Here is a 27,444-nt window from a genome sequence, read left to right on the forward strand (position 1 = left end):
AAAGAGACAAGAGAGGTGAAGTTGGAGATACTTAAGACAAGTTTCTCTAACTTTATGAGACTGTGTACTTGCCATTCTGCCAATGTTTAATATTTTGTCAAAGTAAGATACAGATGAATCTCTCCAGTCCAGCACATTAGATGGACCCAAGCTGCCACTAGGAGGCAAAAGAAAAGCTATTACAAGCATTTGGAAGTTTGAGCTAATGCAAAGTGCCTGACACATTCCCTAGCACCTTGTAAGTGCTCATTACTATTAACTGAGTTGAATATTAATTGAACTGTAGATATACTAAAAGCATGCTTCCTGAGTTAGGAGGCCTGGGCAAATGGGGCTAAAATTAACTGACAAATTCAAAGCCACCTATTTTTAAAATGCATGATAAGCAACACAGGAAGCTTTTACAACTAGCCAGCAAAATCTGAGCTTTCAGTCAATAATTTCTTTCACCGAGGTGTGAAGCATGGAATGGATCCAGAAGCACAGATGGTATTTTACATCTGCACATGCAATTTCCTTTTTTTTCCATTTTTATATAAACCTCTATTTCATTTTTTTAAAAAAAGAATGATAGAATTTACCAGTAAAATGTAGCACTACTTACTGCCTTTGGAAATGTTGCTCACCTCCACTTCACATTTTTAGCAGCGATTTAACTGTCTTTCAGCATGTGTAGAAAGATTTCTTTTTTAAGTATAAATTCCCCTTACTATATCCTGAATAATTTCAGAAGATTCAGTTCCTCCAGAAATCTAAAACTTTTCCAGTATTTCAAGTAAATACCTCTCCTCATCCTTATTCCTAACTATTTTCTTAAAATCAGTGCTAACTTTTCATAGATTCTTAAGGCCAAAACGAACCTTGGAGACCATGTTAATGCAATCCTCTCTTCAATATACGAGGAATGAAGTCCTAGTAAAGTTGGTGACTTGCTTAAGTCACTTTGCTGGCTCGTGCAAGGGAGATGAGAAAGCACCCCTGCATCACAGTCCACAATCACAGAGCAACATGTAAAGAGACCAACATATAATCCTATCTCCAAAACATTGATTTCCAGGACTCCATTAGAATGCAAAGCCCTTATCCTTCTAAAGTAAGTCAGATTCATTTGAGGATATAAAGAAATCTGATTTTCAGAATCTGAGGGTATTTCTCAAGAAATTCAACTCAAGTATCATGTTTTATAATTACATTACATTAAAAAAATAAAGCATTAAGATAATATTGGACATGGTACAATATACAGCATGGTGACCATAGTTCAAAAACAATAATTAACAATAATAATACCAGATTGTCAATTTTTGTAAGGGAGTAAATAACAATACTACAACATAAACAAGGAAAATATTTAAAAAGAAATGTTCAATCTACCTTTAGAAGAGTACCATACTGAAACAAACAAACAAAATCAGTTGATATATTCTCTGATTGTCATGCTGATTACTCTGGCCCAGACTTCTCTTCTGAGCCCCAAAATTGAGCAAAGTCCCTCTCCAACAACTCCATTAGGCTATGTCAAAATTGCTACATCTTTATGACGTCCAACACCAAACTCACAGCCAAAGCAACCGTGAACCCATTCCCTTGCAGTGTATCCTGTTTCAGTGAATACCCCCCACATCAGGACATTTGTGCTTCCAGAAACCTACACTTCCTTGAGACCTTCTCACTCACCCCCATTCCTAATCCCTTCACCATATCCTGTTCCTCCACTAAATACTCTTGACATTTATCGAAGTCCCTCCATTGCATGGATACCACCCCCATCTATACTGCCTTTTTACTTCTCTAATGGATCCTCCAGTAGCCTCCTAACAGTTTTGTACACATCCATTCTTGCCTTTAGTTCTCTTTCTTCTCCAGAATGGTCTTTTTGAAAATACAAATCATGTCACTTTCTTGCTTAAAATCCTCCATTGGCTTCCAATTGCTTTATAACATCTAAGCCTTAAAAATAAAGAAATAAACCTAAAATGGCCTAAAAGAAACCAATGATGTGGCCCTAACAGCCTCTTGGTCCCAGCTCAAATTATCTCTGCCCCCACCCCCAGTCCGATCCCTGCAGTCTCTAGTTCTACTATTCTGGACTCTCCTTCCCATGCTTGCCTCTATCTCGTGCTGTGTTACCCTGGCTTGACACATGCTTCCTCCCACCTCCACTCATCTGTTCACTCTCCTCAACTCTCATGAAACTTTTGTATGGAAACCTTCCACGATATACCTCCCTGCAAGACTAGTTCTGTGTATGTTTCTTCCATACCTAACAACAAAATTTATATTTTTGTGTGACTATTTAATGTATATCTTCTTACTATAGTATCTATTTTTATTTATTTACTCATCCCACTAGCACCTGGGATAGTAGCTGACCTAATACATCTTCAATGATCCCTTACTGAATGCATGAAACAATTAATAAAGGTGGGAGAAAGGGAGGAATGGAGAGAGGAAGGAGAATGAGAGCAGGAATGATATATAATATGAAACACACCAAGAGCTTAGAAAGTTCCACTTCAAGTTTATCTTTAGCTTAGATAATTGTGAACTAGTAGGACATATATACTAGGTCATAGGCTAAGGTCACAACTTGACCAAATCAATCCAAGTTATCCAAACCTCAGTTTACAGGCTTTCCCTCATGGGCAACCACCACACATAAGAAAGCCCTCCATTTCAAGAACACCGTTTTCAGACTATTTTGCTGAGTTCAGTAAACACCCTAAAATGGGCATAAAGAGTGACTTTCCCCCAGTACAACTCCAAGTCCTGGAGAGACTCCTATCTACTTCTAAGACTCCACAGCTAAAGTGCCTACCAACTAGTCAATATACATTGTAGAAAGCCCTAAAGTATGACTGCTTTAAAGTATGACTGCTATAAAGTGTGTGTGTGTGTGTGAGCGCGCACGCATTTGTGTCTCTTAAGAAGGTGAAGGAGGAAATCAGCAGGGAAGTGATTGAGAGAGATAGCAATAAAACGTTACTCCCCCCTAAATAATTTAGGAAAACAGAATCAAGGCAACTATTGTGGTTTATAAATTTTTTTCTGATGTCATCTTATCATCAGAATCCTCAAAATTCAGGGTGGGTCTAGGAGGCCAAATGTAATTATGAGAATGCAAAAGCAGAGAGAGACAGAAAATGCCAACGCACTACAGTAGAGCACTTCATTTGATTATGTGATTTAGAATATTGGTATAATTTGGCTCCCATTAAGAGTTTTCTTAAATTGGAATACAATTTCTAAGACACTCTTAATCCACTTCAACTAGAACCTACACCATGAATTTAAAGTCACCAATAATTCATAATATTTGGGAGGGCAAGACATAATCCATATTTTTAAGTTTTAGAGACAAGATTTGCATTCCCAGTTTGGTTTCCTTCATGTTCTGCTGGCCATATTTTTTGTGTGGGGATATTTCTGAGATTGATTTAGGAGCACAGACTGTGCATAAGACAGTCTGCTTTATAAACCCAGGGGAAGAGTCCTAGGGACTGAAGAAACCACCATAAACACAGACACGAGTGTCCGTGGCCCAGCTCGCTGTCAACTTTCTGCCACAGGTACAGAAGGAACACAGCAAGAGAGCAGGACCTAAATCTAAGATCTGGGAGATGTGCACTTTCAGGTAAAATTTGTATATCTGTGTTTGGCAAGCCCCAAGGAAGCCAATAAATCTACAAATATCTCCTCTGGACCAGGAAAGACAATAGAAAAAGCAAAGTAGTTGCTCTCAAGTGTTTTGATATAATTGGAAAGATAAGGCATAATTCATCATAAGATTGTCACTAACATAGCAGCTTATATAAAGTACTGGGGAAGAAGTAAAATAAAAAATTGCTACAGTTCAGAGAAGAGTGGCTATAGAAGCTTTTTTTTTTTTTTTTTTTTAGTTTCGTTTTTTTCTAAAGGCTTCATATAATAGGTAAAATTTAACTTATCTCCTGGTAGGATCCAGAGAGGCAGGGAAGAGGTAGCAAGAGGATGAGTGATAACCCCAAATGCTTGCATCTCTTTATAAAGAGATCTTTCTTTCAAGAAAAAAAAAATGATCCCTGTTACATAAACGAGTAGATTGTTTTGCAGGTTAGAGACATTTTCTGCTGGATTAGGTTTTGAAATTGTATTTTTCCACTGATCTTACAGCATCTATATGGGGGTGGAGAGCGAAACAGCAGCAGGTTAATTTCTACTTTTCACAGGGATTTTGCTGTTCATAATTTAAAACAAAACTACTGAGGTATGGAACAAAATTGTGGAAGTCAGGAATACATTTGGAGAAACTGATGTTAATGAAAAAACCTGGACTAGGGATAGAATTCCCATTTAGAGTGTTTTATTGTTAAGTCCCAAAAAAACAACAGATTTGCTGACACAATTTTTTTTCTCCTCAGAGAGGAAGGTTATTATTTTATTATTTGTCATCTGCTCATTGGTATTTAATCAGCAGGCATCAGCTTCCTCCTTTTATAAATGTGCAGAGAAAAGAAGTAACATGCCTAAAGCTAAACAGTAAATCAGTATCCCATTCTAGAATGACAATTCTCAATCCTTTCAATTTAGTTGGATATTTGATATTTGAACTACGATACTTTTCACTAACAAGCCAACCATTCTAATAATGTCCAAATGTTTCTCTCTCCTTCCTTCAGTTCTGATAGACGGAGCTTATAAATTTTTGAGCACTTCAGTTTGATTGCATCTCAACTATAGATTAATGTGGCAACAGTAATAATTATTGGAAAAATGACTGTTGGCAGAAGCATTTAAAAAATGCTTAATTCTCTGAGCTCATTTCAGCTATATATTGAACAAGGATATGAAAGTGACAAGAGGTGAACTATATAGGAAAAGAACACAGGACATGATGGAGTGTTTCAATCAATCAGGAATAATATTATAATCATCCCTCTCAGTTACTGAGAACTTACTATTCCAGGAATCACACATATATTATCCAGTGCTAACAACACAACTGTAAGGTGGGGATTATTAGATCCATTTAACCAACACCAATATTGTGGCTCAGAGAGGTTAATGAACTGGCCCATGGTCACCCAACTAGTAAGTGATGGTGACTGACCCTTTTCTTTCCATCTCCATTGCTAGAACCTGTACCTGACCTCAGGCCCTCATCACCGCTCACCTACCATTTTGCTGTATTCTCATGAATGTACATATACCCACTGCTTCTCCTCCGTAAGCATCACTTGCTCCTGCCAGTTTGAGTAGTTCAGTCTCCTGACCAGCCATCTGTCTTGCACCTCTGTGCCTCTGCCAGAGATGGTCTTCCTGCTTTTTTCCTAGTGAGTTTCTTCTTCCTTCAAGGCTGAGCTTAGGAGTCCTCTTTCTGAAGAGTTTCCAGACTCCAGCCTAGCAGAGCAGGTGATGCCCTCCTCTGAGGCCACTGCATAACCTCATTAAAGGCTGAGCTTACTCACTATTTATATTTACAGGCATGGATCCCTCCTAGAGACTGGGAGCTCCTTGAAAACAGGAACCATGCTTCAGTTATCTTTAAATCACCAGCACCTAGAACAGTTCCTGAAACCTAGCTGGTGTTCAATAAACAGGAATACTTACACCACATGGCAAGAAATTTAAGCTGAACCCAAAATAACTATGGATGACATGGGGAATGTTAGTTCTCTTCCCATTGCCAATGTCACTGAGATTGCAGTCAGCAGTCTCAGGAACCAGAAAGTTCTCATTCAAAGCTATGGAGAGAATTTTTAAAAATCACAAATCAATTTATGCTGCATTGTAGTTAAAAATTAGATCAGTCACTCCTTCTTTTGCTGTTCACTTCCCTTGTTACATTTATTAATTATCAAAGATATTGGTTGGTTTGAACAACCGCTTGCGCCCTTATAGTCCATCTGTGCTCTCTTCTCAATAATGCATTGAGGTCGTAAGTGCTAGGTTTACTGCCTCGGTGATTTCCATGGCACTAACTGTGATTTCACTACAGCATCGAGCAGAAGGGAGAACTAATGGGCAAGGCAGAAAATGCTTAATCAGTATCACTCGTGGCATAAGTCGAAAACCCCAAACCCCCAAGCAGATTTGAGAAAGGGCTACCCTCAAGGCTCCAGTCTTTAGAAATGCACTTACCACACCGTGAAGTTGAGAATCATTTTCTTTCCTCCCAAATTCTCAATTACTCCACAGGCCTCTTAGGGACTCACTGAATCTATGAATCGCTCAGCTGATCCACAGGAGAAGAAATTCCTGAAGGGATGAGGTGGGAATATATGATTTCCAGGCAGGGCCTTTGCTCCCCCACAAATAATGTGGGGTTTTTTTCTTTTTTTTTTAAGATAAGGGATCTATTCTGCACCAGCACAGAGAAGAAAATTCCAGACACTGAGTGCTAGAAGAGATCTTAAAGATCAGGTCTCAAACCCTGGAACTGAGAGAAGCACCTCTAACCTGGGTGGCCCAGGGGATGGACCATAATATCATGAGCTACGAGACTGACCAGATTTTGGTGACCAGAAACCATCAACTTGCTATGTTCATTAAATTCTCATGAGCAGAGTGTAATGTGAATGTTGAACCAGGCAGGCATTTCTGTGGGAGTCATGCCTTCTGACAGAAGCCACCTGTGTGTTCGGACAATAAAGCCAGCTGTGCACCTTAGGATCAGGAGGGACAACTGTGATCAAGGGACCACTAAGCATCCTGGTATAAAGACTTCTGCACTGTTAAACTTCTTGAACTTTGAATCCCTTTAAAAACCCACAGGAGCTATCTAATTTATTAGAGAAAGAGTCCTCCTTTCTTTAAAACCCTGTTGTTAATGTCGTCAAGTAAAAAGAAAGGGCCTAAGATGTGGCCCCAGCACCATGACACAAACAGATCCAATACATTTCCCAATGTTCTCTCATGGGGCCACCATCTAGGAAATGTTATCTCAATGCTAGAGAGTGTAGTTTCATTTTTCCTGCTATCACCATCCCTAAAACAGAATGACCCTATCTCATTGTATTTCATTGTCTACAACAACACAACATTTCAAAAATGTTCTTGGAGTTTTAACTACGTTAGAATTATATGTGAAATGTTTTGATTTTGGAGAATTTTCCATTCTTAATTTATATTTTTAAATTCCCCTCAGAAGAAGCTAAGAAAACCTGCATTATTCAGTTACTAGTGGTTACAGCTCAGCAATAGATCCTAGTACATTTATTTAAGAAACTGTGTAGCTTTGCTCCTGCCCTCCCACTTATATGTGTCCCAATTTCATGTCCTATGAAAAAAAATTATAAAATCATTGAAAATAAAAAAATAAGTCATTCAAAATACATTAGTTCTTCCCATAGGCATTTGGGATGGTTCCCATTACATACTTTTAAGAATCTGATTTACATACAAAACCCACAAATATTTTATTAAAATGTAAGCTGAAACTATTAAAAAAAAAGCATATGGGAAAAAAGTAAAAATAAAAGGTAAGAAAAATCTAATCAGTTCTCTGTTAGGATGAGAGAGAGACATGGTAAATTCAGTTGACAATATAATCATTTTCTAAAGTCAATACCAGTTCAAAAAAGAGTTGCCTTGTTTTGACAAAATTTCTTAAAGAGGGTGAAATCAAAGGCTTCAGTATTTCCTTACAAATAAACACAAAATATCATACACTGAAAGCCTTCTTTGTATCTATATTCATAACTAGTCTCAAGTTTACCAATTTTTTTAAAGATTTTATTTATTTATTTGAGATAGAGAGCAAGAGAGAGAGAGAGTGAGGGGGAAAGAGAGAGAGCATGAGTGGGAGAGGCAAAGGGAGAGGGAGAAGCAGGCTCCCCACTGAGCAGGGACCTGAAGCGGGGCTGGATCCCAGGACTCTGGGATCATGACCTGAGCCGAAGGCAGACGCTTAACCGACTGAGCCACCCAGGTGCCCCAAATTTGTCAATTTTTTAACTTCATATTCATATATTCTAAATGAGGATAGAAGCTCAGTGACAGCAGACCATCTATCCTCTTATCTATTGTGCCTTGAATTATCCTCAAATGTTTGACACAATTCTATGCCTGAAGTGAGAATTCCACAAATACTTACTAGTGAGAAAGGGTAATAGGAAGAAAATACCCAAGATGCTCTTATTGAGAAAAAGTCACTAACCATTATCAAGTTGTGTGTGTGTGTGTGTGTGTGTGTATACACAAACATATACTATGCTTATATACATAAAATATGCTTATATATAAATGTGTACTTATTATATATTATAAATTACACATAATATATACTATGCTGATATATAATATATTAGCTCATGTAATGTCAGAATATCATTAATAGATTTTAAAACTAAATCTGAGGGGACAATTTCAGATATTAAGAGTATATTAATTTAAAAATGTATTTATAATCCTGCAGCACCTGGGTAGCTCAGTTGGTTAAGCGTCCGACTCAATCTCAGCTCAGGTCTTGATCTGAGGGTCATGAGTTTTGTTTAAAAAAAACAAAAACAAAAAGAAACAAGATAAGTTATTTATAATTCTATTCAAAAGTTTATTCAATGGAGAACTTCTTCTTTAGCAGCCATGAGAAAATTATAAAAAACATTTTGACACCTTAGATTAGTTTAGATTTCCTAATCCTTATATTAGATTACCTTAATCATATATTTTTGTAAGATTCATATCAGTTTTTCCTTTCAAATTTTGATATTTTGATAACAGATAGTTAAATATCTGAATATGAATGCAAAATTATGAATTCTTAATACTATTCATAATGGTATAAGATTAAACTTTTTCACAAAGAAGACTGTATCCCATAGAGAATCTATCTGCAGTATATGTCTGTAAATTAAGATTCATCCATTCTTTCATCACTCACCTTATATCATTCTCATCATTGATTAGCAGTATAAAGTATAGGACCTAACAATAAGGAAACAATAAAAACTCTTAGATAAAATCCCCTTGTATTATTTTATAGTTGTGTCTTGTGTATCACTGAATGTCCAGCCTGTTAAAAGGAACTAAAACATATTCTCTAAGGTATCCTGATGATAATGAAGATTGTTACACAACCTCAGGCTTGAGCTTTACTGTCCAAATATGGCCTAAAACATTTTGATATTTTTAACTGCATTTGATATCTACTTTGAACCTTGAGTTGAAACCAAATCATTATATTATGAATGAAACAAGGTGGACCATTAAGATATAAGCACTTCACATTTTTCCTTTATGTACTTTATTTTTAATTAGTTTGATCAAAGTCATAGTTGAAAAAAGATTATCTGCATATATATGTGGCTGATCACATAACCCTCATCAAAGATACAAACATTTAGTCTGTTCATTATCACTAAGAAGCTAAAGACAGACATACTACAAACTATGAAGTAAGGTAACAGAAAAAGAACCTAGAAAATGGCAGTTTGTAAATGCTAGGAGAAACTGTGAAAAAAAGAGAGAGAAACTAAAATCAAGTGAGACAATATTAGTAAACTCTAATAAGAGCTAGATACTCCCCACTTCTAACATTACTTCCAATCACTCCAATGATAGTCACCCCTCCCTCATATAATCCATATGTGTTAATGCAAGTTAGAAGTTAATCTTCATTTAAATGTCAACAAGAGGTGTTTCACTGTATTATAATAAAAGCTGTATTATCAGGACTGACTTTTTAAGGTTTATTAACTTGGGGCACCCGGGTGGCTCAGTTAATTAAGCCTCCAACTCTTGGTTTCAGCTCAGGTCATGATCTCAAGGGTTGTGAGATAGAGCCCCCAAGCCAGGCTCTGAGCTCAGCGAGGAGTCTCACTAAAGATTCTCTCCCTTGGCCCCTCCCCACTGCTCATGCATGCTCTCTCCTTTTCTCTCAAATAAATAAATAAAATTAAAAATAAAATAAAATAAAGTTTACTATCTTTGTGTCATATAAAAATTTGAAATAATAAGTTAACCATTAATGTTATATTGATAACTAATTATGAAATTCTACTACTGAATTATTTATAATAAATTAAATTAACTGTATCTATTAGTTCATCCTTATCTGAAGACCTTTTATCTTCATTACAAACATAAGTATATAAATGTAAACTTTGTGGGTAGTTCTGTTCACTGCACTAACAAGAATTTTCAAAATTTTACTAATATACAAGCCTGTACAACCTCTGAAAAATCTTTATTCTCTATAAAATTCATAGTCTAGATAGATAATATTAATATATATGAAATAATAGCAATATATAAATAAGACCAAGCTGGCCAGCTCAAACATGATATTACCTATATAAAGTCTCACAGAAAAAGCAGATCTTTCTCTTCACTTCCACCACAACCTATACACACTTCTACCCACCTAGGAAAAACAGCTTGCTTGTGAGGCCAAGGAACTGATTTTGTTCATTCAGTATCCCAAGAATATTAAATGATGGATGGATGGATGGATGGATGGATGGATGGATGGATGGATGGATGGAAGAAATGGTACATATTGTTACTTACATATATTTAAATTCTGAAGAAATTCATAGCAGGAGCTCATCCCTACAGGATCAAATTATTGGAGGGGTTTTCATAAAGGAAGTATTATTTGAACTAAATCCCCAAGGCCAAAATTTTTATGCAACTGAGCAGATGTATATAGAAAATTGTCTCATTTAGTTTGGAGATCATCTCAACCAAAATCTGAATTAATTTCAAAATAAAGTTGAAGAGAAACTCTTTTCTGACCAGTAAATTGTCACATCATTTGAAAGCTTGTTTGAAAGACAGATACTAGGATTCAGGGAATCCTGAGGTGCTGTCCTCTAGGTCCTAGATAGGAATGAGACCCCCTAAGAAAGTCTGGAGATCAAAGTCCTGCCGATGGAGGGTAAGTTCTCAAGATCGGGCATGTCAAAAATGGATAGCCTATTTTATGAAGAATGTCAAAACTCCAGTAAGCTAATGGGAAGTAAAAAACCAGTTGGAAAGCAAATAGGATATCAGAAATCATGACAGTAAACCAAATATAAATGCCAATGTTGAGGGAAATCCCATATAGTACCCTACCATGAGACTACAATGCCCTGTCACTCACAGATACAGAGTTCTTTCACCAGTCACTTCTGCAGCCATACCAAACACTGTCTGTTATTTGCTGTCTGTTTTGAAGTGCTGAATGCAATGGGTGGATTTTCATTCACTCACAGATTTATACAAACTATATTAAAAAATACCAGCCACTGTATCATCATTATAAGATCCTTAAGTGGACTACTGTAACTAAAATTTCCAGCGGGGGTGGGGAGGACTGGGGAGAAAAACAAGGAGATTGTTTTTAAACTGATTAGCAACTGCACCTCATTGCACAACAGTATGAAGAAACAGATTTGGAAACACAGCATCGAGATCAGTAGGGCCTTTGAGTCATAGTCTCAATTTGGGTCCCATCACTTTACCTGGTAACAGTGCCAATTTAGCAGGCAGAAAGATTTGCATGTAAATGAAAACAGTTTGGGGCATTTTGCTTTGCCTCAGTAAAAAAGAAACATCACTTTTCACTGGTACTACAAAAATAAAACAGGTTAACACAGAAGGATCCTGAGCAGAGTCCATTACTGGGAGAGCTAATTTAGCAGGTGAACCAAACTCTTGGAGATCATGGGCTGTGTTTCTAGGGAGCACCAAAGAGTTTGAAAAATGCAGGTGTGAGAAGTATTAAAGGACAAAGCACAGATGTAACATTCTGAAATTTATAGGAGGAAAATCACCAAATTAAGAATAATTATCTTACTAATAATATTGTTTAAAATTTTTATGTATTTCAAATTTATAACTAATATTTTACATAATAAAATACATTATGTTAATGTTTTAAGGTAAAATTAATAATAAAAAGTTTAAATAATTAAAATAAAAAATAAAGAAGGATTTTATTATTACATTATAATGCAGCACTACGTGCCTCATCATTAGTGTGGATTTTTGAAAATTCATTGTAGCCCTCTACCTCTATCCTAGAATCATAATGGCCTGGTATTCACATCATTAGACTGTAGCATATTTTCTTAGCCACATATTCCCATAAAGCCCAGTTATCCTGGGATGAAAGTTCTTAATTTCTTCCCGACTATACTAAATACCCTTTACTCTACTACTTCATTCACTCGTGTATTCATTCATTAGTGCTTACTATGTTAAAGGGATCATGTGAAACAATATAAGGCATAGAGATATGTGGTTAGTCATAGATTTTTGTGCTCAAGAAGGTTATGGTCTAATACAAGATAAAATATATGCATAAATAAAGTCCACAGAAGATGCAACTTCAAAATATACATACCATAAAAGTACTGAGGAAGTTCCTTGATAATTCAAGGAACAGAGAGAGCAAGAACAAGAATGAATAAATGAGTAAGACAGAAATGCTAATTGGGGAAAAGAAAAACTTTCTTCCTTTACGGAGTCCTCTCTATTCCACTTGCTAAGCATGCTGGAATGGTTTATGTTCCATCCAAAAGCCTTGGGGACAAGCACTTGGTGTATCTCCAGCATCTAACACACAACACCAGGCCCAGGGAAGGCATTCAGCAAGTCTTTGTTGAAGCAAATAAATTAATGCGTGAATTCTTCTATTTGGTTTTGTAGACACTAGCATGTGAATTTATGAAAACCAATGCATATGCAGTCAACCCCCATTTCTTTCTTGTTGCAAAACTGGAATAGAAACAAATTGTTTTGTGAAGGCAAAATACATTCACGAGTGGCAACATCACTTAAATATTTAAGATATATTTTTTAAAATTACAAAGATAAAAGAACCTGCATTTTATAAGATTCTCCCCATTACTTAGATGGAGTGGGGACATTACCGAGAATACAAATTGGCACAACACACATAAAATTCAGAATTTGTTTTCTTTTTACTCTAAATGCACTTTGGTGCAAGCAGTATTATGACCTCTCAAATGAAATTCGACTTTTTTTCATCTTGTGATTTCACTGTGCAGGAGTTCACTATAATGTATTTTTGACACAAAAGGCACTAGAAGAATTATCATCCTCCTGCATATAATGTTTTATTTCACATTATTCTCAAGTTCCAGATACGTGAAAATTTTCAAAATCATATTGAGTCCCTGCCTTATTATCCTATACTTTTGATCTCAGGATAGCAATTGTTACTTTCATTTTTATTTTTTCATTTTATTTTTTTTGGAGAGAGAGAGTATATGTATGAGCAGGGAGGGGCAGAGGGAGAGGGAGAGAGAGAATCTCAAGCAGGCTCCATGCCCAGTGTGGAGCCCAACGCAGGGCTCGATCTCACAACCCTGAGATCATGACCTGATCCAAAATCAAGAGTGGGATGCTTAACTGACTGAGCCACCCAGATGCCCCAGCAATTGTTACTTTAGTTTGCAACTTTGCTCTTCAAAAATACCAAAATTGGGTATCAAAGTCTGGATTACATGTAATAATTTAAAAGTATAAAAAATTAGTTTTTTTTAAGTTGAAAGGTAGCATAACATAAATTCAGGCTCGTAATTAAGTATTTCCTGAAAAATTTTTAAATAAATTACTAGTAGGATCAGGATAATTAAAATTAATGATCCAACAGTCTGTTGTTCTCACAGGAATTAACCATTAGAATGCTAAAGAGTTCCAAGAGATAGACTGTTCTTCAAACAGATAAATCAGTTTCAAAGTAAAATATATTATCTCTGTGGAGGAGTCTATAAAAGTAAATATTAAATCACTTCTCACCAAAATTGACTCTTGCCAATAAATCTGGAAAATAACATTATTTCCAAACAAGAAAGATGGCTGGTTAGTTAGGCACCCATAAAGGATGAATGATATAATTATTAGAATCAGCAAATCAGAGCACAGTATGCTTATACATAAAAATATACATATACACACATACATATATATATACACACACACACACACACCCAAAAATCCTTTAAGTACACACAATCACTTGTCTCCCAGCTCACCCCCTCCATCATCTTCCTTCACTCTCTTGCATTATTTATTTCCCCCAGATTTTGCCAAAGAGCAGAATTTGTGTCTTATTCATGTTTGTTTCTCACTTCCCCACTCCTGCTCTCCCCCAGCACCTACCTATAACCATTTTACATACAGAAAGAAATAAAACAAGTATCATTTAATATAAACCAAAATAATCAAACTACAGATTGATTACAGTTTCTAACTTTTTACATTTCTGTTAAAAAGAAAAACTTAACATCACATAATTGAAAAAATTTCTACCCATTTCCAAGACAACACAGAAATTTTGCTTTAAAATTCCTACAAGTCTCCCTAACAGTCTTACACATATTTGTATCTGGGAGTATCTGTAAAGTTCCTGTCCCAATTCAGAATGTTTTCCAGATTAGACACTTCTCCTTACACTTTGTATTAACCAATATGAGCTTAGTAAGAAGCAGAGAGCTCTGATTTTGAGCTGTTACCATCTACCCACAACATAAACCCCTGATAAACTGTTTATTTCCCGAGGATCATATGTGCATGTAAGTATCAAAAAGCTATGGTATGGTATAGCACAGGAAATCAGTGTTCACCATACTGGAAATAATCGATTGTTGATAATTGGTGTCAAACCAGTATCAGACACATTGTCTTCACTTCTCTAGGCTCCAGGGACAGTGCAAGTTAGATAAAGGGATAAATCAGCAGTAAAGCATGGCGATTAAGAAGTTAGGCAACTACTGCAACTCACCAGGTTAAGTGATTTTAGACTAACGACATAAACTAAGCCTTAGTTTTCTCAATGGTAAAATGGGGATCATTATATTTACCTTACAGCAGCCCTTGGGAGGCTTAAATAAGATGACCAAGTCCAGCATGCAGCATGATCCCTAGCACACAGCAAATGTTCAATGAAGGATAGTGATGATAATGAGGAAGATGCTAGAAACATGTCCAGGCAGTTGTTGACCAAGGGATGGAACAAACGACCACAGATGCTCAGGTAGCTAGACAGAGAAACCTGAAATCCTAAATAAATTAAGGTAGAACCTGAGGTAACATCCAGGCAGACTTTGACACTCTCCCAGGGAACCAAGCTACAGTGATAATGATAATTGCTCACCCTATTTCTCATCATGTAACACTTCCATTTTATCAATTGCTTCAATACTTAGAAACCAAAATAGTAATCAGTAATAAAATTTTCAAGATGGGAACCAAGCCAGTAGGGAAGATATTTTCCATTGCTTCTTAATATTACTCAAGTGATACCAAAGACATATCTTTCTATTTTGACTGTAAGTAAAACTACCATCCTGTACACAAAGCTCATGTTTGGTAGGACTTAAACAAATGTTAAATCACCCCCAAACACACATTAAGTTGCACATACCCTAGCAAAACCCAAGGCTAGTCTTGAAAATCAGCTTATGTACATAAACAGAGAATAGAGGCATCAAGATGAGCAAGAATAAAGTCATTAGCAAGTGCATTTTGGAAAAAAAAAAAAACTTCCTTAAATAAATATATATATTTTGGGGCACCTCAGTGGCTCAGTCAGTTAAGCATCTGACTTTGGCTCAGGTCATGATCCCAGGGTCCTGGGATCTAGCCCCGCATCAGGCTCCCTGCTCAGCGGGGAGTCTGCTTCTCCCTCTCCCTCTCTCTCTCCCTCTGCTCCTTCCCCTGCTGTTCTTTCTCTCAAATAAATAAATAAAATCTTTAAAAATAAATAGGAGTGCCTGGGTGGCTCAGTCGGTTAAGTGTCCAAGTCCTGATTTCAGCTCAGATTATGATCTCAGGGTCCTGAGATTGAGCCCCATGTGGAGTCAGCTTGGGATTCTTTCTCTCCTCCTCTGCCCCTCCCCCGTGCATTCTCTCTGTCTAAACATAAATAAATAAAATCTTTTAAAAAAATAAATATATATATCTTTATTATATATTATATGTAGTATATCTATATACATATCTGATGTAAATAACAAATACAAAATTGTTATTTGTTATTTGAAGTTGTCCAAAATCAATGTATCACCAAAATTTGTATTTTTCATACCTGATTTAAATGATTTTAAAATCATAAGTAATATGATATATATATATGTGTGTGTGTGTGTATGTATGTGGCAATATACTGTGTATATATGTACATCAATATATGTATGTAGTCTTACAAATATACATGTGAATATATCCAATACTAACTCTTAGACTTTCAAAATCGTTTAAGTTAATGAGAAAATCTGTGAGGTTATATTCAGATATGGTTAGCTGCTTAAATTTATTCACTATGTTATTTTCTTGATATTAAGATGTCATTAACTTTAAGAGTCACTTTCAACTGCACGGAAGAAAATACATGTTAAACATTCACACCGATTTTAAGTACCATACCGATGTCAGAAATATTAGAATGTGAAAAATATGACTTGATTTGAAAAAGTATAACTATAGGGTTAGGTATTTTAAAATAAGGCATATCCAAAAAAAGAAAATCTCTAAAGAAAATATGTACGATTTTTAAATGAATAATGAGAGCTAACTGATACGGTACAAATTAGGACTTGCACTCTGCATACGTGCAGCCTGTAGATATTAAATCAAGCAAGAAATTGTGTGTGTGTGTGCAGCACACACACACACACAATAAATGCATCATGATTTATTATTTTTCATAAATTGTCACCATAGAAATTACAAATTATTCACAGTAGAGTTAATTCCAAGTAAGCCAGGAAGCAGAAGTTTCCATGACAAATAAGAACAACTGTATAAAACCCTACAGGTATATGACCCATAACACATTACAGAGCATTGATTTCCCAGAGGCTAATGTAAAACTCATGTACCCAGTAACAGTTCTATTTTCATATTCTCCTATAACTCAAATCTATTCATGCTGCACAATTACATTTGCATAATAATACATTTTAGTTATCTGAGTATTTCATCAGCAACAACAGGAATACTTATTTTAAATGAGCATCTTTGGAAGCATCCTATTATTTTCTTTATAATCTTTCAATCATCTTGACCATTTTTTAAAGTGTAAGATGTCTTTTATTGATACATCAGACAACTGTATGCTTCAATTTTTTTTTTTAAATCCACATAAATAGGAGGAGTAGCTGAGGAATTTAATTTGATGAATTGGATTACATTTCTGGCTCTAAGGACTAAACCCTACACATTTGATACATTGAAAGGTTCATATTAAAAACAAACAATAATCTCAAAAGAAGGGAATTCTTTTGTTTAAGAGAAAACAATGAAATATCTGCTCAACTGATTTTTACTGGAGAAAATATAAATATGGATAGAAGGGTAGGGATGGAAAGAGAACTGGCCAAGAGGGTTCTTATGCATGAAGAAAAGGGTAAAGAAGGAGTTAACAAAAGAACAAAACCTAGACATTTTTTTTTCTTAGCTTTAGGCTCTAATCTTAGCTGAGATCAGAAAGGAATTTATTCTGATATGCTCAAACAGAAATATATTTTATCCATTCACCAAACAAGAACGGCAGAAGTTTTTATCCAAGGCAATTCAACAACATGAATTAGTAATTAGGATATTAAATAGAGATCAGGGCTCGTTTCCTCAAGTCCTTCTACTTTTTAGAACAAGTTTTTATTTCACTGAAAAAAATGGGAATAATCTCTAGATTTTGACATCTAATTACATTTCAGACTACCCTTTGTCTGCAACATGTATGTTTCCCTTCTGCTCACAGTGGTCACTCGTGGTTTTATCCTCAGATCTTTCCAACTTGCTTTCTTTCATTAAGCTGCAATTTGCAAGGGAATCCCGTCCTCATTTATATAACTGGTTCCTTCAAACTAGCACTATCCTTCGTTGTTTTTTTAGACCCTCATAGGAGCCTTAGATTCTTCCTAGGAGTTCCCTAAGACTAAATTTTAGATATATGGACTAAACTACAGACATTAATGTTTCAAAAAGCTCACAGTGAAATAGATATCAAGAAATTATTGAGTAAGAAGAGCCAGAATGACTTGCCTGGACGATTCTTTCTGCAACAGTTCTCAAAGTGTGGTGTGTAGATTAACAGGACGGGCATCATGTGGGAGCTTGTAAGAAATGCAAATTCCAGGCCCTAGCCCGGACCTACTGAATAAGAAACTCAGGAGAGTGGGGGATTGGAGGTAAAGAAGAGGGAAGTAATTTTTACGCATGATAAAGTTTGAGAACCACTGTTCTATGGTATTCCAATACCAGACATAACCAAATAACACTTTTCTTAGCTCTAAAACCACAATTTTACCCTAGTGAGGAAAATCATTTTCTGACTTTTTCAATAAGGCTTGTAGCATTTTCAGAACCACTCAGGCTACTATCTATCTGACAATTTTATTTAAGAATTGAGCAGCTCCATCCCAGGCTTTAAAACTGTGGCATTGTACTTACCAGTTGAGAATAAGGGACATTAGTAGGATAGCATGGGGACACTTGAGTCACAGATATAACCACAGAGGTTAATCAGGTCAGAACTTCACAGTTGCCAAATCTTGCCCCCAAACTGGTTTGTCGTTTTATAACCGATTTTTCTCATGTCATTTTTTTCCCCAGATACCTTTATCAATGAATGTGTCAACCTTTCTGGCATACGACCAGCCCACAATAAGTTACTGTGGGGTGCATCATGAACTTCTCTCTCATAAGTCCTTTGAAACGAACGCACAGGAAGATACGATGGAAACACACCTAGAGACTGAGCTGGACCTGAGCACAATCACAACTGCTGGCCAAATCAGTGACCACAAACAGCAGCTGACTTAACTGAGCTAATTGGTAGCCAAGGGTTGCCGCCAAACTTTGTAACCTCAAGGACAAAATGAGGAAGATTTGTTCATTGTGGACTCTAAAAGCAAAACACAACAAAAATCCCCTGTTAAACAAAAATCCAAGATTTATTCATGAAATAAAGAAGACATGAATTGTTTCAAGTCTACACTTTGTAATTAGCTAAGTTGTGCAGTATTTTTTTGACTTAAACAGAGTATGACCCTGAGAAAAAGAAAATCTTTTTTTTTCAAAACTCATCCTACCTACCTGTAAAAACTGTACAGAGCTAATGTATTTTTCATATTGTAAAGTTTCAATTATAGAAACAACTGGTATGTACAGTACCATAATTTAATTACATTTTACTTTACAAACTTTACACATTTCAGTTTCTAAAATTTTAAATTAACAAAAAAAATTATTTCTTGTGTTATTCCGAGTTACTCAGTTTTATAGGGACTGTTTTGTTACTGCTTTTGTGCCCAGAAACCTTGACTCTAAAATTCTGTGCTGTGCGAAACATGCACGATTTTTATCATGCTTATTGCGTAGAACTTTATCTACTTGTTCCAGAAATAATACATTAACCAAAAAGGATTTAATTGTTGAGAATTGTAAGAAGTTCTTCAATTACATAGGCAGGTTTTTCTTATAAATGAAAAAAAAATCAAGGATTTTTTTAACACTTCTTCTCAGACTTAACTGTTGCCTTGAATTACAGCCTAGTTTCTAAGCAGTGAAATGTAATGATAAAGAGGGATATTTTAACAACGTATTTCTGAATGAATTGACTCATTATTTCATTCTTTTGAGTAACCCATTGTTAAGGGTAGGGGGAAGCATGGACAAAACATCACAGGAAACAAAGGCCGTAACCACAGCAACAGACTTTGATACACTTAAAAGGTGCAGCTGCCTGTGACAAAGAAAAACTTGTTACATCTCATTATTTTCAGGCCAAGGTGGGAAGGATAGAGCATAATAATTGTACAGTAGCAGATTTTCTCCTAATTAACCTAAAGTGGTTTGCCTAAAAATAACCATCGGTCAGTGCAAAATGTGCCTGGTTTTTAAGACAACTTTTCATTTAGAATTGTGAGGCTATATTTTGGGGAACTTCTCAAAGGAATTATGTGAAATTTTTCACTTTGTGTGGTACATCAATTCTCTCCTGGGGAAAAAGTCTAAACATTGATAGCTCATTCAATATAGATATCAGCCATAGTGGAGAACTTTATAACTCAAGTAAACATCCTTAATATGTTCTAAATTGTTTATATTGCCCTCCATAATGAGATTCACCTCTAAATTATCTGGAAAATAACCCAGAGTAATGTGAAGCCACCCCAGATCATATATTGATTATGTAATTGTATTATAAAGTAAATTTAAATGAAATTATGAAAACCTAACTTTTCAGAGGCTAAATAATCAGCTTGTTTCTGCTGTTTGCTTGACACAGGTTATTGTTTGAAATTGTTATTTTATCTCTGGTATTCACACATTCTTTTGTGTGTTTTTTAATATAAAACTACAAGTTTTGATTGCTATTGCACTAAGAGAAATGCTTTTTTTATGTTGTCATTTTGTATTCATAACATCAAAAATAGGTTGAGCAAATGTCAATCCAACAAGGGTCAAACACAATCAAAAACAATGAAGAAAAGAATTTGTCAAAAACAACATCAAACTTTTATTTCTTCCAAAGAAATTATATCTACAAAAGTCTAGTCTTATGCCGATTTATCATGGCAAACTGAAGAGCAGCTTAAAGAAGAATGAACTTAGAAAATGTACAGCAAATTTTTGTTGAAAAGATACACTCAGAAAAAAAATGAAAATATTGGAAGAAGCAAACTCTCTTACTAATTTAAATGAAACTAAATGTCTCTATATCAACTATTTCACAAACCAGATTTTGTAACATATTTTCATCAATCATTTGCTATTCAAAACTTTTTGTCATGTTACATCTAATCTAAATCTTTATTTTTTCCAATTTCTAATTTCTTTGCAATATATTATTGTTACTATTCTTAATCCTCTACATTCTGGTTTTGTCTTGCAGTTAGTAAATTCATAGAGGATTAATTATAAATCTATTATTGTGGGTTTGAAATTGGATGCAAAATTTTATTTATTATGTAAACCAAAATGTCATTTGCAATTTTTCTCTTTTTAGAAGTTCAAACATCTTTTAATTCACATAAATAAGCATTTTATATCTATTTCCAGACATTTTCAAATTGATAAATAATTTTTAGAAATATAAGGTTCCAGGGAGCCCCACAAATGTGTGCTCTTCACATCCTGAAGCAAACTTTCTTTCTTAAACATTTTAAATTCATCTAAAGTAAACAACTATAAGTAGAAGCAGTCACCTTAGAACCACTGCTCTGTGCATTCGAAGACTTAATACAGTTAAGAGCCAAATAAACTAAGAATTTTGAATTTCTCATATTTGAAATTCAACCCAAAGGATCTTTTACAAGAAAAAAAAAAAGAAGATGCAGGGTTATTTGTTTGCATAACTTTTATTCTGCCATGTTCAGGGCCATGGGGGTGGGTGGAAAAGGGAGTGAAAACCTATTAGAGGAAACTGTGTCTGGAATCTTTATCATACATTTGCAATTTATATATTTGTGTCTAAAATCCTTAATTATAACCTATCTTTTTCAGCATTCATTAATCTCCTATCTCCTTTCTAACCACCCTGCCCCCAGGTCTCCCTCCCTGTCTACTGCTCACTTATTTAAATAACAGGAATGTTGAATGTGTTTGGAATTGAAAAGTGCAGTTTGACCCAGCATGGTTACAATATAGCAGTAGCTGCAGCAAAGGATACATTTATGCAGTGTTTTGAGGTTTACAAACCACATTTTACATAAATTATTTCATTTTGTCTTCATAACCACCTTATGAAGACACATTAATCTCAAAGAAGTCACGACTTACCCAAGAACACAAGGCTAATAATTGGTGGAATTGAACCATTCTCAAAGTTCAGAGCCTTTACACTATACTAAAAGCCTTCTCTCTGACCAGAGCCAGAGAATTTCCAGAGATAGTGAACAGAATGAAAAGAAAAAAAAAATGTTTGTCATGTTGTTTAATCCCTAATTTAACTCAGTTCTTCTATCTGTATAATATACGAGCTAAATGAACTCTTTCTGTGTGCTACTCTGGGCTCTCACATTAAAACTCTTTGTTCAAAAAGCACAGGAAGTCATAGATTTCTTAACATATTATATCATTTGTAAATGTGAAGATGAGATGCTTCCAAGAAGTGGGTATATGTAGACCCAAGGTAAGAACATAAAATCAAGAAACACAAGGAAAGAAATCAAAGACCATCTAAATTGAGATTGTGTGGGTTATAAAACAGATCCACAGTGTGAGGTTCAACACATGTTCAACTGAACACATGATCAATTCAGAGGTAATTGGGAAGACCTTTATAATTTTTTTTCCTTTATTTTGTCTCAGCAAGATTACTTCTTAAATTGCGAATTCTTTTTTTTAATTCTGAATTCTTATACCTTTCTTAATAGAAAATAATTTTCTCTATTTTCCTCCTACTAAAAATGAAATTAATTTATCCAAACTGACCTACAGATGCCAAGATATATGCTAACAGGCAAACAAAATTTTATTGATCTCATTTTTATCAAGTCTCTATCCCTACTCCCTCCTGAATATTCCAGAAAACCATAAAACGATACAGATTTTAATATAAATTACATTTTTTTAAAGATTTTACTTATTTATTTGACAGAGAGAGAGAGAGCGAGAGCAGGAACACAAGCAGGGGGAGTGGGAAGGGGAGAAGCAGGCTCCCCACTGAGCCGGGAGCCCGATGTGGGGCTCGATCCCAGGACCCTGGGATCACGACCTGAGCCGAAGGCAGACGCTTAACGACTGAGCCACCCAGGCGCCCAATATAAATTACATTTTGCGAAGGAAAGAAAACTTGTCTACATTCAACGTTCAAGACTAATTTCATAATCCTATTTGAAATCATACCGGGATCCACAAACTCCTTGGAAATAGCAGTATCTCTTTGCAAAAATATTTTCTAAAATAAAACCACTGTATATGGAAATAAAGACGTATATTTCCTTTTGTCTGCTCCTGACTAGAAGACAGATATCATTTCTCAAACTAAACATTCAGAATAAGTAAAGAAACTGAAAGCATGATGATGCAAGCTATTAGTATGCTAAAAGAAAGAAAATCAGATGTGTGGGGTAGATGGCAGCACACAAAGGAAAAGGTAGTGGGACTGGCGGATATTTGGCCTCAGGAAAAAGGGTGAGAAATCTCTAAAGCAAATACAGTAACATCTTACACTGACATACCTCTTAATGGCTTAATACCTCAACCTCCTAACACGTAAAAATGTCTCAAGGTCTAGATGGGTTGGTTATGCAGTAAGAATACAGATGCGCTGGTGTTTCAGTAAGAGCTTCTAACTACTGCTATGACCTTCTCAGTGCACCACAGCTGTCCCTAACTAGAGAGGTACCAAGGGCAGGGGATCCAGGATCTGTGCTTTCAAAACTCTGACATACCCACAAGGGTAGAGTAGACTGACAATCAGCTACTGCGCTTCATTTTACTATCAACTATAATGGGGAAGAAACATTTAAGAATACACCAGAGTAGTGATGGGTTATTTTTTAAAATTCTCTCATGGCTTGCATTATGATTTTATTGTGACATAGGAAGCTACTTATATTCAACATTTTTTAATTTAGGGTAAAATTCATGTTTTGAAAAGTCTACAGCTGATTATTTACCTTTCTTTTAAGAACAGTGACCTTAAAGCACAGAATGCCTCAGCCATCTAGGATTTATAAAACTCTTGAGTTTCTTCCTCCTCTTTCCCAAACATTTATAGATTTGGTTCTATATGTGTATCTTACTGAAAAGCTAAGTGAAAATTGGTTTTGTATAAATTAAATAATATTTCAAATGCATCAAGGGACCTTGTGCTAAAGGATCCTTGTAGTAAATCCTTTTTTTGTTTTCTAATCTGAAACACTGCCCACCAATTTATCTTTGGTAGGCTGATTGCAGTATATCTTGTGTTATATAATGCAGCACACTTGAACTGCATGGCCTTGAAGGTTCTGTGATGTAGTCTTTGCCTCAGGCTGTATGAAATGAAGGACTGACCCTAGGTTTTGAGCAAGTCTATAGACACTGTGGTGTAATCATTTTCGGTCATTTTCACTTATTGAGTTTACCTGGATTCATGTGAAAAATAGTATTAAGATAACATGGATGGATAAAGCTGACAGTTAAATTTTTTTTCTATTTATTGATTTAAACTTTTGCTACCTATCATATCTTCAGTTACTACTAAGAGCAAATCCCTGGGCACCTGGCTGGCTTAGTCAGTAGAGCATGCCACTCTTGATCTCAGGGTTGTGAGTTTAAGCCCCACATTGGACGTAGAGCCTACTTAAAAAAAAAAAAAAATCAAATCCTTTGGGTCCGTACTAAATTTACTGAATCAGAATCTCTGGAGCTAATCTCTGATGCATACTGTTTTGCAAAATACTGTTCAAATGAATTTACTTTCACTAAGTCATTCAATTGCTTTTTATTGTAGTCTAAAATTATCAATTCTTGTGCTTTCTTGTGCCAATGTGATCCTAGTTTGCTAAGCCTGGCTGAACATTTTTCCTGACTGGAGGAATGCAAAACAAAGAACACCTATACATAAAATGGTCAGGTTGTTTCTTGACAGACTGTGTTGTTTATAAATTTTTTCCCCATTAGTTCTTTCAACACGAATATCTGAAAACAGTCTTAAATCAGTTCACTTAACTAAAACTTATTATTTGCTCTCATGGATAATAATATAATAGCTGAAGGCTAGAAGTGGGGGAAGAGAAAAGAATTCATTTATGATGTACCAGCACTGTGCTGTCCTCATCTCATTCTCAACCCATCTTAGGGAAGAGGTAAACCCACCATTTTAAAGAAGAGGAAAATAAGGATCATGGTAGTTCAATAATTTGCCAAAGCTCATACAAGAGAGTCAGATATTCAAATCCAGTTCATCAGACTCTAGGGATGTGCTCCTATCACCCCATAAGCACTGTTTTCAGAAGTGAGAAAAGACCATAATCAATATAATTAGGCATATATGATAGTGGATGTGAAGACAGCAGAGAAAGAATATACCTTCCTATTTTTAAACAGAAAATATTGCTTAAACTATTTCAGACTGCGTAGAGATTTCCTTCAATATCCCAAGTCAGCAACTTAATGGAAAAAAATGTTCATTACTTTCTTGAAGTTTTATACATTGTTTCCTAAAAGGAGTGGACATTTAAAAGAAAAATCCTTCAAAAGGTAACTCACAAATATTCATGTTGTATTTTCATTTGCAATTTTCCTAGCTATATTATAAAACTATAAGAAAATATAAGTGCGTATCCACAATATAATCTCCAACTGGCAAAAAATGGAAGGAAGGTTGTCTGTTGAAGCAAAACCTATGGTCAAGAAAGTAATCACATGCAAATGACAACACGAAGAAAAACACCAATAATCTAGTCATAAAATGTTAGCTGGCAATGACATGGCTTGGGTTGCAGGATACTTCCTATGAATGATTTTATGTGGGAATATTTTTAAAGAGAATTTTTACTTACACAAATGAGATGTGTAATGGAAGCACACCACATAAAGGAGACAAGAAGATAACCTTTATAATAACATAGACCCTGCTTGTTGTATTACTCAGAATACAGTATACAGTTTAAATAAAAAATAATTTTCTTTGTTAAGGTGATGCAAATGTTTTCATCACTGTGTGCAGGTAACCAAATAAATTTTTTATGTTTACTTTTGAATTCAATCTTCAGGCAAATCTGCCTCGGTCTCAGCTATTAAATGATTTTTTAAATAGCCTCTTGATTCTATTAGTATCTCTAGGAGCTTTTTATTAAACTGTTAGACTAATAGCCTCTTCTATTCCTCCTTGAATTTGCACAAGACCAAGGTAATATAATTCAGAAACCACATTAGCATTTTACTCTATCACACTACCTGAACATATGGCATTCATGTAAAATACACTTGCCTTTTATAATCCATGTGGGATTCAAGAGCCAATGAAATACTCCATCAGCCACATTTCTACTAAAAACCACCACTACTAAAACTGTGATAAAAGTATGCTATACAATTAAAATAATAAATCCAGAGAGAAAGAAGCTCTCACATCCTGAATCTAGTATCATGACACATGTTCATTCTGGCACCACCACCACCACCATACAAAAATTTTACCTGAAAATCTAGAGTAATTCTGATTTTGGAAAACAAAGATGACCCTGCTATCTGGGTTGAAGACTTGGTGAAAGATAATGAAGAGGACAAAAAATTACATATGCCAAGAGGTAAGTGAAGGAAATGTGATTTATTGTCATTAATCTGCAAGTAATTTTTAAAACTAAGACTAAGAATTAAAATTTACAGTAACATTTATGCTATCAAATGTCATCAGTAAAGGCCAATAAGGACACTGGGGACATAAAAGCAAAGAGATAATTGTGATAGTGATACCTATCAAATAATAGACAGATGGATAGAATTAATTCAACCTAAAGAGAATATTAAGAATAAAACTAGTTCAAGAACTATTGCTATTATTTCTCCAGAGAGAAACTGAAACGTCAGAATAAAAGATTCAAACGAAATACCAAATGCTCTTTCAAGATCAATTTTGAAATAGCCTAAAACTATAAACCCTCAACTGCTGCGTCAACCGTATGAGTAATTATATTAATTCACATATACCTAGTTAAATTCTGTTATTGAGAAATAAATTGTATTTAAAATATACTCTATCTGTTCTTACTATTTTATATCAATGATATATTTGCTTTCAATTACAGATCCATAAATATAATACCCTAAACTTTAAGTCTAATGAAAATGTGGTGAAAGATTGGATTAAACCTGTCATTCTGCTCTGCTATAAGGTAATATTAGAGGAGCATACCCACCACAACGGAGAGCTGGAAATACAGTTTCTAAAGTCCTCTCTAGCAGTTCTTGACCTAGACACTTGTAACATTCATTATCTGTGGGTCTTATTTCATATTCATTCATAAAATAAAGAAATTACTGCCTCGAGAGAAGAGCCTACAGGACCCACCCTAGCTCTAGTCTCACATGTGCAACAGATCTAGGTAAAGACATTCTGAACTCTGCTGTATGGAGAAAAACTTGAGACCTTTGTGATGCCAACATTTTTTTACCTTTGGATTTGATGGAACCTTAAGTTCAGTGTATTGGACTTCCTTCAACACTCCTTGCCAGTTTCCTATTTAAGAAACTTCAAAGTTGAGTTCCTTAAACCAACATTATATTTTAGACATGGCTATTTCACAGTGAATCCTTGTCATACTTGTTCATTTTGTGGAAGAATAACATAAGGCTGGGGTAGTGGCCTTTATTGACTTTTTCTTTGCCTTTGATTCCAGTTTTGGAATAAAAATGTGAGAGCTCAGTATGACACCTTGGTACCACCATAATGGGATTGGAAGAAGAGTCTTTTAATGGATAAACACTTCATATAATATAAAACAGAAATGTAGTTTGGGGTCACATCTTTTTAACTTAATGATCTGATATAGTTTTCAGATAATGCATGCC

The 27,444-nt window shown here is 35.2% G+C and overlaps 2 protein-coding genes across 2 annotated transcripts in view; one reads left to right on the plus strand and one right to left on the minus strand.

Moving 5' to 3' along the window:
* LRRTM3 (leucine rich repeat transmembrane neuronal 3) overlaps positions 1–19,432 on the plus strand; it is a 155,634-nt gene extending 136,202 nt beyond the window's left edge. Inside the window, exon 3 of the mRNA XM_021700134.1 lies at positions 18,550–19,432. Coding sequence (XP_021555809.1) covers positions 18,550–18,759 — 210 coding nt within the window. The 3' untranslated portion in view covers positions 18,760–19,432. The remainder of the gene's footprint in view (positions 1–18,549) is intronic.
* CTNNA3 (catenin alpha 3) overlaps positions 1–27,444 on the minus strand; it is a 1,723,003-nt gene that overhangs the window by 1,145,714 nt on the left and 549,845 nt on the right. The window lies entirely within an intron of this gene.

Source organism: Neomonachus schauinslandi, chromosome 6 (assembly GCF_002201575.2).
Source record: "Neomonachus schauinslandi chromosome 6, ASM220157v2, whole genome shotgun sequence".
In the NCBI taxonomy this organism is placed as follows: Eukaryota; Metazoa; Chordata; class Mammalia; order Carnivora; family Phocidae; genus Neomonachus; species Neomonachus schauinslandi.